Source organism: Microtus oregoni, unplaced genomic scaffold, assembly GCF_018167655.1.
Source record: "Microtus oregoni isolate MIOR12 unplaced genomic scaffold, Mior012 000009F_ref0000495, whole genome shotgun sequence".
NCBI lineage: Eukaryota > Metazoa > Chordata > Mammalia > Rodentia > Cricetidae > Microtus > Microtus oregoni.
Genome location: NW_024543068.1, coordinates 22,016,061 through 22,029,680, shown reverse-complemented (window position 1 = coordinate 22,029,680; position 13,620 = coordinate 22,016,061). Strand labels below are relative to the sequence as shown.

Genomic DNA, 13,620 nt, shown 5'->3' with positions numbered 1-13,620 from the left:
CTACTGGTTGTCTTCCTAGACCTTATACAACATGCCAACTGAGAGACTTGGCTGGGCCAAAACAGCTACCAGAACTTCTAGAATCCCAAAGAAAAACAAATGTGGGTTGTTGGAGAAGGGGCTGCTTATTGGTTCCTGGCCACCTGGCTAACTTAGACCTGAAATAACCACACAGAAACTGTATTATTTAAATTCTGTTCTATCAACAGGCCAAGCCAGTTTTCTTTATTCATTAATGGTAATCACAGAATACAAAGGAAATCCCACATCAGTAGGTAAGCTGACTGCAAACTTCACAGAAGAATCAGAGTCAAGCCTGAGAGTGCACATCTCCCTAGTCAGTGATTTTCATCAAAGCCCAATCTGGGTCCTCTTCTACCTCACTCATAACACAGTTCAGTAGTATCAAGCAAAGAATAATTCGGAATTGTTCAGGGGTTGAGGGTGAAGAAGTAGAAAGAAGTAACCAAAGGCCTTACTCATGAGAAGCTGAAATTTTTAAAGAAAAGTGAAATGTGGTAAACCCAATTTCAGTTCTCAAGCATTTTAAAGAACATGGGTAAATGATGGAGAAGGTGTTCGCTAGGGTAGTTTCTGTAGGGTAGCTTTAAGGAAACTTATGAAAACATGATTCAGTTGAGACCTACAGAAATTCAGGGTATGGGTGTTGTATGGTAGTTTTCTCTGGGATAATACTTTCTATCTCAAGGGAAGACCTTTAAGAAACCATACATTCTAGGGAGATGAAACATTCCATCCTGAGGGGAAACCTTAAGCTCAGGAAGTAAAGAACTCAATAGCTTCAAGAAGTCTCTTAAACTGATTAGATTCACCAGTCCCTGTCCTCTGCAAGCACTTACAAGCTGCAAAGATAACTGAGCAGTACTCTCAGACCAGCCAAGTTGACTGAAATAAGCAGAGACCAGCCAAATGTTCTAGAAGGAAAGACTAGTTGATGCCCAGAGGAAGTTCAAACAAAGTAAGCTACTTGGAAAGGGTATCCTCCAACCTGCTGAGCTGCTGGCATGTTGTGCAGTGTGCTTCAGGTTTTCATTTTTGTGAGGTGTCACCCATGCTAAGGGTAAAATACTGGTGGCACAACTGTCTTTGAGTCATTTATGTTTACTCTTTTAAGTAATCCCTCATCCATAGTCCTATAAGTAATCCCAATAAAACTTAATTGGTTCATCAAGTTAGACTTTGATGGTATCTATACTTTGGGCTACCAACGTTCTCTATCTTGGGTGAGTAGGTGTTTGTTCCTCTCTTTCTAGCAATAATATCACATAACACTAGGTAAGGAGGTGAGTACTATAGGTAGAGGATTTATCTTGAAATGCTCAAAGATATCCAGAGATCTAGCATGAGCTAAGAGAAAACAGACACGAGCAAGAAGAATAGAAATAGAAAACATAGGGGGGAAGGTAGGATATGATCTCACCAGTAAACACGGAATAGGTAATTAATATCTACTGAAAGCAGGAACTTCTCTGATGGAGGCTAAGATGCATTAACTGTGATTATAATAAGTCATTAAGAATTAGTTTAAGAGTATGCCCATTTAGTATAGTAACAGTAGTAGGTTCTCCCCTAAGGCTATGATGACCTATCAGCCACAGGTTCTTGACCTGACAATAATGCCAAGAATTGGTTTTCTCTTGTGAGATGGAACTGAAATCCAATTAGATTGAAGCACTCCCAGAATGTTGATGCCACCATTGCACCAGTGAGCATGTCTTTCCAGGTCAGATGTTATTGTAGCTCCCAGGGTTCACAGTTGGGTAAGACTGATGATTACTCTCCTCCTTTGGTAACATGGGTAGCACCTCCCAGCATTATGAAAGCTTGTCAGTAGGAATGATACTTCCCTATCAGTACCACCTTGATATCTCCATGTTTCGTGTGACTCAAATGCATTGTGACTTCAACAATAGGATCTTATTATCAGCTCCAAAGGATGACCAATAGCATTGCCAATAGCCTGTATTATTTGGGCATCTACGGGACTCCACTGATGGAGGAGGGTCATCTTTCTATCTGTTGTTTCATTGGTTAAGTAATAAAGAAACTGCTTGGCCTCTGATAGGACAGAATTTAGATAGGTGGAGTAAACAGAACAGAATGCTGGGAGAAAGAAGCTGAGTCAGGTCAGTCGCCATGGTTCTCCCACTCCAGACAGACGCAGGTTAAGATCTTCCCTGGTAAGCCACCTCATGGGCTACACAGATTATTAGAAATGGGTTAGATCAATATGTAAGAGCTAGCCAATAAGAGGCTTGGACTAATGGGCCAAGCAGTGTTTAAAAGAATACAGTTTCCATGTAATTATTTCGGGTATAAAGCTAGCCGTGTGGGCGGCTGGGTGCCAAGAACGCAGCCCGCCGCTCATATCACAGCCCCGCTGCTCCAATTACAATACCCCACTAGCCAACAACACCTGAAAAAGTAATCCATCCCTGGCATCAAAATAAATCCCTGGGGATTTTTATTTGTTAGTCTGAGGTATCAAACAGAGCCATTGTTTTCAAGCTTAGGGTAACTCCATGTCAACACTTTTTATATCCATTTGCATATTTATTTTAGGAAGCTTCTACAGTAGTAGGTATGGCACTGCAATTGTTTAATTAAGAATGATCCCTCACAGGTGTGCCCAGCCACTTGGGTTTTAGGTAGCTCCAGATGCAGTCAACAACCAAGAATAGCCATCAGACCTGGGAGGGATTGGAGATGTGAATATCATCAAAAACACATTGTTTGACATTCTCAAAGAACAAATAAAAAGGAAATAAAATAAATATCTACATGCACGGGGAAGCAGTAAGTAATGTAGGTTTTGTTTGTGTACATTGGAGGCAACTGTGCTGAAGAATGGTACTGTATATTTACTTTAAAGGGGTCACTAAACAGAGTTTCTAGGGCAGCAATAGCAATAGAAGGAAAATATAGGAGACTACGCCAAGGGTCTATGCTATCAACAACATTGATTTGGTCTTAAGTGGTAAGCTGTGGAAGCACAGAGAAGCAATTAAATGCAGTTTGAAGGTCAAATCAAAGGTTTTTGTTGTAAGTGGGTATAACATTTGAGGAAATCAGGCATCCAGGATGCTTCCCAGCCTCGGGACTTGAGGAACAAAGGAAATAAGAATGTATTTCAACTTCTACACTGGCTTTATTTTACTTTGATTGTGTTATAAAGTGCTATTTTCTAGGCTACCCATCCTGAAGAAGAGTTTGGCAAGTTCTTTAAAATCTAAATATATACATACTGATAATTCTAGACATTATTACAGAGAATTAAGAACTTATGTCCATATAAAAATCTATTTGCACAGGTACAAATACCTTTATCTGTAATACCTTCAAACTAGAACTAGTCAAAAGGAGTCCAAGTTGATAAATCACAAACATACTTGCACATGAGAATGTATAATTGGGATAGGTACTATTAGAAGTTGGCAGAATTCTCACATTGGTTCCCTGTCATGCAGAGAGAGGGATATTATGGTTAAAAAGACTAGACTACATGGACCCTTTAGAGTTGCCTCTGCCAAAGAGAAGAATGAACTGAATCAAAACCAGTGTTGCATTCCTGGAGGAATTGCAGGAATTAGTGCCACCATTAAGGACTTAAAAGATGCATGGGTGGTGGTTCCCACCACATGTTCATTTATCTCTCCTAACTGGTCAATGCAGAAGACAGGTTGATGTGGTATTCTTCTCCGTATGCTATGAATATATGCTATTACCATTTTTAATAAAGAAACCGCTTTGGTCTATGTCAGGGAAGAATATAGGTAGGTGGTAAAACTAAACTGAATGCAGGGAGATAGAAGAAGGAGTCAGGTAGACTACAGCCATATAGCTGCTGAAGGCTAAAGACACAGGATCCTTACTGGTAAATCACAGCCTCATGGAAATATACAGATTCGTAGAAATGGGTTCATTTAAGATAAGAGCTAGCTAGGAATATGCCTGAACAATTAGCCAAAAAAATGTTGTAATTAATATAGTTTCTGTGTGATAATTTGGGTCTGGGCGGCCAGGAAACAAAAGTGCAGTCTCTGTTTACAAGAGGTAGAACAGGTGAATGACTGCAGCCTACTGAAAACTCAATCAAGTAGTGACTCCAATTGCAGCTGCTGTACTAGGTTTGGTGTCCATAGTTGAGCACCTGAACACATCTCCTGGTACATGGTATGCAGCTATCGATCTAGCAAATGACATTTTCTGAGTTCCTCTCCATAAAGACAACCAGAAGCAATTTGCTTTCAGTTGGCAAGGCCAGCATGAAACTGTTATGTTTTTACCTCAGGGCTATACTAACTCTCTAGCCCTGTGTCATAACTTAGTTTAAAGAGATTTTGATCATCTGTTTTTTTCACAAAATACTACATTGGTTCACTATATTGATAACATTATGCTGATTGGACCAAGTGAGAAGGAGATGGCAACTGCTTTGAACTCATTAGCAATGTACACACACATCAGAGGATAGGAAGTAAATCCAATCAAACTGCAAGGGCCTTCTACCTCATTGAGATATTTAGCAATCCAGTATGTGGGGCCTTCGGAGACATTTCTTCCAAGGAAGGATAAGTTATCGTACCTAGCCCCTTCTACCACTAAGAGAGTAGTACAACATTTAATAGGCCTATTTAGATTCTGAAGATAATGAATTCCTCCCTTGGGTGTGTTACTTTGGCCCATATGCCAAGTAACTCAGAAAGCTTCTAGTTTTGAGTGGGTCCTGGAACAGAAGTTTCTTCAACAGGTCCAGGCTGCTGTGTAGGCTGCTCTACCACTTAGACCATATAATCCAATAGACCCACAATGGTTCTTGAGGTATCAGTGTCAAGTAGGGATGCATTAGAGCAAGGTTCTATCACCATCTGCAGATAACTATTCTCCCTTTGAGAGACAGCTCTTGGGCCTTAGTAGAAACAGGATGTTTGACAATGGGTCACCAAGCTACTATGAGACCTTGGATGGATGCCCTTCATGAGCTGGGTGTTACCTGACCCATCAATCTGTAGAGTAGCATGTGCACAGCAGCAGTCTCTTATCAGATGGAAGTGGTACATACATGATTGGACCTGAGCAGGTTTCTACTCCCACTACAATGCTGTCTGCTGCCAAGCATACACCAAATACCTCATGGGGTGTTCCCTGTGGTGGATTGATTGAGGAGGAGACTAGGGCCTATTTTACTGTAGGCACCACTCAGAAGTGGGCAGCTGTGGCATTACAACCCCTTTCTAGAATAACCCTGAAAGACCCTGACAAAGGGAAATCTTCACAGTGGGCAGAAGTTCGGGCAGTACATATGGTCATTATTCAAAATTAAAAGGTTACCAAATTCTAGGTCTGCATAAGAATCAAACAACATGTATTTCCTAAGCATTAAAAGCAGCATAGTGTTGATTTCTACATTTAACACAATGTTTTCTTTATCACATTATTGTCCAAATATCTTTTTGATATGAGTATCAGTTGAATTTATCGTGAACTCAACATGGGACATCTCTGTGTATGTAGAATATGTTCCCCCTGAAGGCCCCTAGAATAGATAACACTAGTATTCTAATGCCCCTTTCACTGAAACCCCAATTCACACTTAGAACCTGGGTATTCTTGTCTCTATCTCTCTGGTTCTCTACATGATGATTACAGTGGGGAACTGAACACTTGCTAACACTGGTGCTCTAATAGCTTCCCCACACTAAAGTATGAAGGCCTAGACTCAAGTTATTCACTGCTTAGGCCAACCAATGACCCTCAGCTTCCAAATCTTTCTCACGAATGCCCATATCTGAAGCTCTGTAATTTGGAGCCACAAGGGAGAAAAAAAGGAAAAAGAAACATCAATGATAATGATGTCAATGGCTATCATGTGTGTTAATAGTGGTCTCATCTTCAACACAGCACTCTTAAAAGTTACTCTAGGTGAATGAACTAGGCTTGAATGAGTCACGTGGGCCAGCTTGAAGGTGGAAATGCCTGACAACTTTCCTTCGAGACATTTTGAAACAGCATCTAAGGTTTGCACCACTTTCATGTCTGGAACTCTGATGCCATTCAGTCAGAATGTGGGGGCAGAGCACATGGTCCTTAGCTCTTTGAAATGGCATTCTGCTTTCAAGAACATCACCAAGCCACCGTTGTCGGGCATGCATACTGATTCTTGGACCCTTGTCAATGCTAAAGGTCTCCAGTTCACCAGTCCTTTCATTCTCTGTCACAAGCTCAACTGACTACAGTGTTTGTCAAAAGACATTTACAAATTCCATTTCATTAGTCTTCATGATTGAAAAGAATGCATCACGCTGTATCCTGAAGTCCACTTTAATTCAGAAATTCAGTTATTGACTAAAATATTTCCTAACTTATGGTCTTACATCATATCCCATCTGCTTTTTTAGAAATCTGACTGCCAACAAAACCTACGGAATGTGCCAGACTCCTCCTGTCTAGATACCAGAGCTAGTTCCTTCCCCAGAGCTGCCAGGTACAACACCATGCATGGAATCAAATCACAGACTTTTCAGCCTGAGTTTTCTATCATCCTCCCCACACTGTTTTTTCATGTGCTAATGCATTCTAAAGAATGAAAGACATTCCTGGCATTTTTATTTCCTAGGGCTGAACCAAAAGTAAACCAATTGCAAATGGTTTCAATTACAACCTTTAAGAAAAAGTAGATCATTTCAATCCCATCAGAATTTGGAACCAGAAAAAAAAAAAAGAAGATTCACAGACTGAAATCATTTTTAACAGAGAAAGAAAAGAGGTACTTACAGCCAACCATCATCATGGCTACAGAGAACATCTTCTCCACATCTGTGGTCGGAGCTATGTTTCCAAATCCTATGGTTGTAAGGCTCGTCATGGTGAAGTAGAGGGAGGACACATACAGAGAGTCCTTGCTGGGTCCTCCTTCCCAGATCCCTGCACTGGTATTGTAGCGATATGGAGTCCCAATGCTCAAGGCCAACTGGTAGAGCCAGCTGTCTATCTGAATGGTGTTGGTGACTTCATCAATGACCTCGTAGTCTCCAATGCTGTACCAGATGCAGGCCAGCCAGTGGGCAACCAATCCAAACACACACACCAAGAGCACGAGGACCGCAGCTCCATACTCCAAGTAGTGGTCCAGTTTCCTAGCAACACGGCCCAGGCGTAAGAGACGCACCACCTTTAAAGAACTGAAGAGACTGCTGATTCCCTGCACAAATAATAAAAAATGACATTAGGAAACAATATAACAGGCTACTTTTATGAATTTGGCTACCCAATTATATAAAAAAGCATACACATAAGAAAACTCCAATCTTAAGTAAGCAAGAAAAAGTCAAAATGATAAATATTTTTCTTTAAAATGCAAATTCCATCCTACCCAGGAATAAAATATTTTCAAAATTTACTCACTGAAATAAGTTTCCATTAGCTAGGAACTGCTCAATCTAAGAGAAGTACAATTTTCCAATGCTCTCTGCACAAGATAGATAAAGAGCTGGTCAATCCAAGCTCTTTCTTTTCTCTTGCTATGAAAGTCTCCATTTATTCCTTACTGTCTAGATGGTGAAGCTGCACCTTCTGAATAAGGAAACCCAGTCTCCCCAGCAAGAAAACAATAAACACTTCTGTGCATTTGGGCACAAGAAGCAAAGATCATCACTATTTCCACTATAGCCTGTTCCAGTCTGGATGAACAGGTAAACCTAGGGTTGGTACACAGACTCCAAACTTCCTTCACCCTCTAGTAGCAGTCATAGAGAAAATATCCAGAGGAAGAGCAGCAAGACATTCACAACATGTTGAGAAATTTATCAAATTCAAGGAAGGTCCCATAGTCACTTTTTCGGGAAGCATATGATAAGCTACCTGGGGATGGGGTGGAGGGGGAGGAAAAATGCATCCTTGTACAGATTATAAAACAGAGGAAAATTAAAGCAATGGTCTGGGAGGCTCTCACCTGAAAATCAAGTAAAGGCCATGACCTCTTTACCATGAATTCTGTTTCCCAGATGGTAGAGAGTGGCCACCATCATCTACTCTGATCAACAGAGGGACTGATGAGGCGGAACAGAGATGACAATAGCAAGACTCTAATCCCAGAATGGTGAAGCTCGTGACATTTAAGGGGGGGAAATGCATCTGCTCTATTATACTTTTTTTTTTTTACCATGAAAATTCTGAAGAGAAAGGGAAACCAGAACACAAGATGCAGAAGCAACAGATCCTGAAGACGTGAGAAGTAGCGGGTCATTCTGGCAGCTTCGTCTCCACCTGGCTCTCTTTAGGCTGGCTTCAATTTCCCTCGCTAGCTCTCAGATGCTGTGACATATAAACAGCCTTGAAATAAACTCCCATTTCACTTGAACATTTGGAGTGAAAATAAGATACTGAACTTTTGGTAGTTAAGAGAACTGAATTAGGGCTGAGGGCACAACTCAGTCTGTAAAGTGCTTGCTGCTCCAGTGTGGAGAACCTGAGTTCAACCCTTAGAAGCCATGTAGAAGAGGTGGAGTATGGTGAATCACAGCACTGGGGAGGCAGAAACAGGTGGATCCAGTTTCTGGTGGGAGACTTTACCACAAAATATAAAATAAAACGAAAATAAGGTAGACAATGTTTGAGGAGGAGCAGTTCCTCAATATATACACAAACATGGACATATAAACACAAGAAAAAAAGAAGGAAGGAAGGAAGGAAGGAAGGAAGGAAGGAAGGAAGGAAGGAAAAGGAAGGAAGGAAGGAAGAAAGAAAAAGAAAGGAAAGAACAAAGAGGGAGGGAGGGAAGAAAGGAAGGAATATGAAGAAGAAAAACAGGCACAATACAGAGGCATCAATGTTATAAACTAAGAAGGTTCAAGACAGTTCAGGAATGCTCAAATACAGAAATGTATAATTGTAAACAGGAAAGAAAATAAGGGCTTATGGAGCCCATCTGTATGTCAGGCTCTGGGTGAGCACTAGGGACATTAAGATAAATACTCCGGGCCTCTGTTTGAAGGAACTCATAACTGAAATACATGAAAACTCAAAGTTCAATTTTTTAAGTTTTAAATGCTGTTCAGTATGTTGTCTTTTCAGGGAGTTTGAATTTGTGAAGAAAGGGTGGAGCTTCTTTTTAAATGCTGCACAGAAAAAAAATCATTTCTGCTTGAATTCTTCTCCATTTAAAGCAAAAGGAAAAAGAAAGGAGATATTTTAGCCCCATTTGAACTAATACATTGCCACCAGCTCCTGCTAGAATGTACAGATTAGAATTCACTAGATTGGAGTCCCAAAGAGAGAGAGAATTGATCCAAAAGGAATCAGGCCAGCCTGAACCACAATTCCTGTCAGGGCCACTTACTCAAAAGCATGTTTTCCACAGCCTGGTCCAACTTCACTTAGAAGATACATGATGCTTCACGAATAGGTTTGGCCATAGGTTCTATTAACAACCTTTTTGTCTTTTTTACTTGCTTTTAACCAACTCCCCAACTGACATACTTTGCAAAAATCATCTTTCACGTGGAGATTACCCTTCTCCATGATTTTTTTCTGAGTTGGGGTTCTCATCATAGTACCCCTAGCCCTTTTAGGGTCTCATTGGTCTTACTCATAGGATTGGATGACCTCCCAAGACTTTTCCGAATACTCAACAGAAATCACTCTTGAGTTTTTATTTTTATTTTTTTTAAGAGCAAATGCCTACTATAAATTTCCATGTGGATGCCCCAATGGATTCCAAAGGTCTGAAAGGGACAGGGTTGCTTCATTCTCCCAACTCAGTCCCTTACCCCTTGTCCTGAAATATACATCAATGTCACCTACCTGGTCTCTAAGCTTCAATTCTTTCCTCTTTCTAATAGATCAGTTTTACAAGCTTCAGGCTATTCACTGCTCAAAGTGTTTAAGAGAGCTACATTTACCAACACAACAAATCTATCATAATATTCCTTTCTTGCTTGCTCCTATTGCCATACCTCAGTCATGGATTCAGGTTTTGATTTGTACTGCTCATTGCTGACACTGCTGTATTTGTTGTACTCGTGTGACCCCTCCCTTCCTATAGGTCTCAAATCACACTGTACAAGCTACCAGAATAAGTCTTTAAAAGATACAGCTGTCTAATCACGTCCCTTTCTGACCTAAAACCATTTTCTACTTGTTATTCATGGGATTAACTATTACTTCCTCACTATAACATGTGAATCCTTGGTGGCCTGGTCCTCATTCACCCCAGCAACTCCTCTGAATGATTGCCAGGCAGTTGCAGGATCTACTTGGCATGGTGGCCAGAATCCCACACTGCTCCGTGCCATGTTGCAACTGGTTCATTCCCTCTACTTAGATAATCCTTCCCTTCCATTTTCTTGGTTGCTAGGATCGTATGACATGGCAAATATTCTTCCCTCCACTATCCTCATTGTCATGATCTCACTTTTTCTTTCTCTTGAGAACTGGGTGTTTAGCTTTGGGATATCATGCACGCTTTGCACATCGCCAGTAAAACAATTGTCACAATAACACTTTATTACAAATCTCTCCATGCCTGACATGCCAGGAAACTGTAAACTCCTTGAAGAGTTTCTCTATCGTCAATTACCATCCTGCCAGTTGAAATTACTTTAAGTAGTCAGTTCAGTCAATAATAAGGATTAAATTTTAGAATAAGCAAATGTAGGAATGGATCCAGAGTCCTTTAGTTGTGGCTAACAAACTGACTTGACAGCATAATGTGAAGAAGAAGCCATCAGCGGAACTTTGCATTATAAGAAAAGAGCTCAGAAATAAATATGGAAAAAAAAATTCTCACTATCTCTGCACTGACCAGGCAGGCCACATGTTCTATATACTGTGCCCCTTAAATATATAGTCTATATAAATACTATTTAAGTATATATTTTTCACCAGAGGATTGTAGAAAAATAACTAAAACCCATGGACTTTAAAAAATGGGGAAGGAACTAAGAAACAGAGACTGAGAAGGTTACAGCTATGTTCCAATACACAGGCCATGAGCGTGGGTAAGTTCATTCTGTACAAGCCTAAGACGAGCAGCCTGGTTCATGGTTGGAATGATATGAATGGAGGGATGTATCAAAGACATCCACAGCCATGTGTCATGCACCTCATGCAGTCAGCCAAGCAAAAAGCTGGATCATTTACTGCTGCTTCAAAAAGATAGACTAGGTGACAATGAATATCATGCATTTGGTACTGTTCTTGGTGTTTTTAATACGTGAAATAACTTATTCTCCAAAACAGTTCTATGTGATAAGTATCATGAAAACATGGTCCAGAAAAGTTCAGTCATTTCACAAAGCTCACATAGTTTATCTAAGAATAAACATGAGCAATCTGGTGTCAGACTCCTTGAAAGCTGGCTTATTTGAGGAGAAATCTCTACAGGGCATGCCTAAAAGATGGCATACCTAAGCCCCGCTGGCAGGGCTCAGTAACAGCAAAGGTCCGCAAGTCTGTGGAGGCACGTAGTCCTGGGACATGTAGCAAGCCATTTCATTTTATGCTAGTGGGATTCTGACCTTCATTGCTCACAGGATGGCAGAGAGGCTTCAAGGTCACAGCAAGCAAACAGTGCAAGCACAATCCAGGCCCAGCTGTCCAGATTCTTAACACCTTCTCTTAACACATTCACAACAAATGCTTGCTTTGCAGTCTTCCTGTCCACATAGCCCACACAGTTTCAACAATCTGAAACTTGCTAAACACCAGCACTTAACACATCCTCTCAGGCCTTGTCAGGCACCTACGATTAAATGCACTCTGTTTCTGGGCTTTAATGACCACATGTCCACCTTTGTCTGCACTACATGTCACTTTCCACTATTTCTGTGTGTAGCCGATAGTGCACTAGACTTCATGCTACCAAAGGCAATGCCAAACTTCACCTTTGAACTTGCATTCAGTGTTCAACTCATTCATTGTTTTATTCAATCAGAAACTGTTATCCAAAGTAATAGACAAATAACTAAGTTGGTTTTGTTTAGAAATTCTTCCTTATTTCGTATCAAAATGAATCTCATGCAATTATTACGAATAAAAACTCAGAATAATCTAAAGCCAAATGTCCATCCCAGAAGAATGGATATGGTATACTATCTTCAATCAGTTGAGTACTATCTAAAAATAAACTACAATTATACCTAGTAACATAAATATGTATAAGAATACCATAGTAAACAAAATCAATAAGACATCAAAGGGTATATACTATATGATTCCACTTATGTGAAGTTCAAAAAGAAGCTAAATTACTCTATGTGGTTAGAAGTGAGGATATTAGCTTTCATTGTTGGGGGAGGAGTAGTGATGGAGTGGGTTTGCTTTGTGAAGTTCCATGATGTGCTTTTCCTAAAGTACATTGGAAGACACACCCCATGGTCTTGCCTGTGATCCTAACGTATCATCAGTCATGGGTTCAGATGAATGATTCCTCACTCACCCTATTACTAGAGAGCAGGACTAGCCAAACTCTGTATCTAAAGCAAAGCAATTTCTAATCGTATGGTTCATTCCTATGGCCTTTACAATGGGCCACAAATTGGATTTAATTCGCTGGTACCTTTAATTTTCCTCTTCTGATAATACTGGATACTTTTACTTACTTATCTTCAAAAACTTCTCTCCTAGTCTATACATACACTTACTAACAATTTCTTGATTCTCTCCTTTCTGCCAGTGTCGCCTGTTCAAGCATCTCTGCTTTATTTTACTCCAAACTTGGCAGTTCTTTTGTAGCCTCCTCTACACCCATAGCTTTCCACCTTATTATAACCTGTGAGATCTCACAGCCCAAATCCCTGAGGCTCTTCTGGTGGAAAAAATAATCAAACACAGCAAATGCATAATAGAACACAGTGGTTTAATGGGGAAACTCGGATTCCTCTCATCCACCTTCCTATCTTCCAGTTTCCTTTCTTGATCAATCCACCTCCCCAAGGCCATGGTAGAGCAAGGGACACCCTAGAGCAAGAGAAATCCCCATGCTATTAACTCTTTCCTTGTTTTCTGGATTTCCACATTAACAACTTCTGAGAACAAGTTCTTTCAGTGATAAAAATATGATGTGGGAGTGATTTCTTATTAATAAAGAAACTGCCTAGACCCATTTGATAGGCCAACCCTTAGGTAGGCGGAGTAAACAGAATGGAATGCTGGGAGAAAGAAGCTGAGTCAGGGAGTCGCCATGATTCTCCCACTCCAGACAGACGCAGGTTAAGATCATTCCTGGTAAGCCAGCTCGTGGGCTACACAGATTAATAGAAATGGGTTAGATCAATATGTAAAAGCTAGCCAATATGAAACTGAAACTAATGGGTCAGGCAGTGTTTAAAAGAATACAGTTTCCGTGTAATTATTTCGGGTAAAGCTAGCCGGGTGGCGGGACACAGCCTCGCCGCTCCGTATTTCAACAGAATGGCGCCCGACGTGATGGACTAAATCCACTTAAAAACCTGAGAAGGCTTAAAAATAAGGGAGAGAGACTTTAACACAGATTTTTGCTGTTTGTTGGTGGCGTGCTGTAGAGAGATTTCCTGATTCGGCAACAGCAGCAGAAAAAAAAAAGCTGCGTCATTTTAAAGTGCGGCTTCTTGGGACTGTGCC

At 40.6% G+C, this 13,620-nt stretch overlaps 1 protein-coding gene across 1 annotated transcript in view; it reads right to left on the bottom strand.

Annotated features, from left to right (window-relative positions):
* Nucleotides 1–13,620, bottom strand: part of Kcnh5 (potassium voltage-gated channel subfamily H member 5) — a 301,133-nt gene that overhangs the window by 201,840 nt on the left and 85,673 nt on the right. Inside the window, exon 7 of the mRNA XM_041658809.1 lies at nt 6,796–7,222. Coding sequence (XP_041514743.1) covers nt 6,796–7,222 — 427 coding nt within the window. The remainder of the gene's footprint in view (nt 1–6,795; nt 7,223–13,620) is intronic.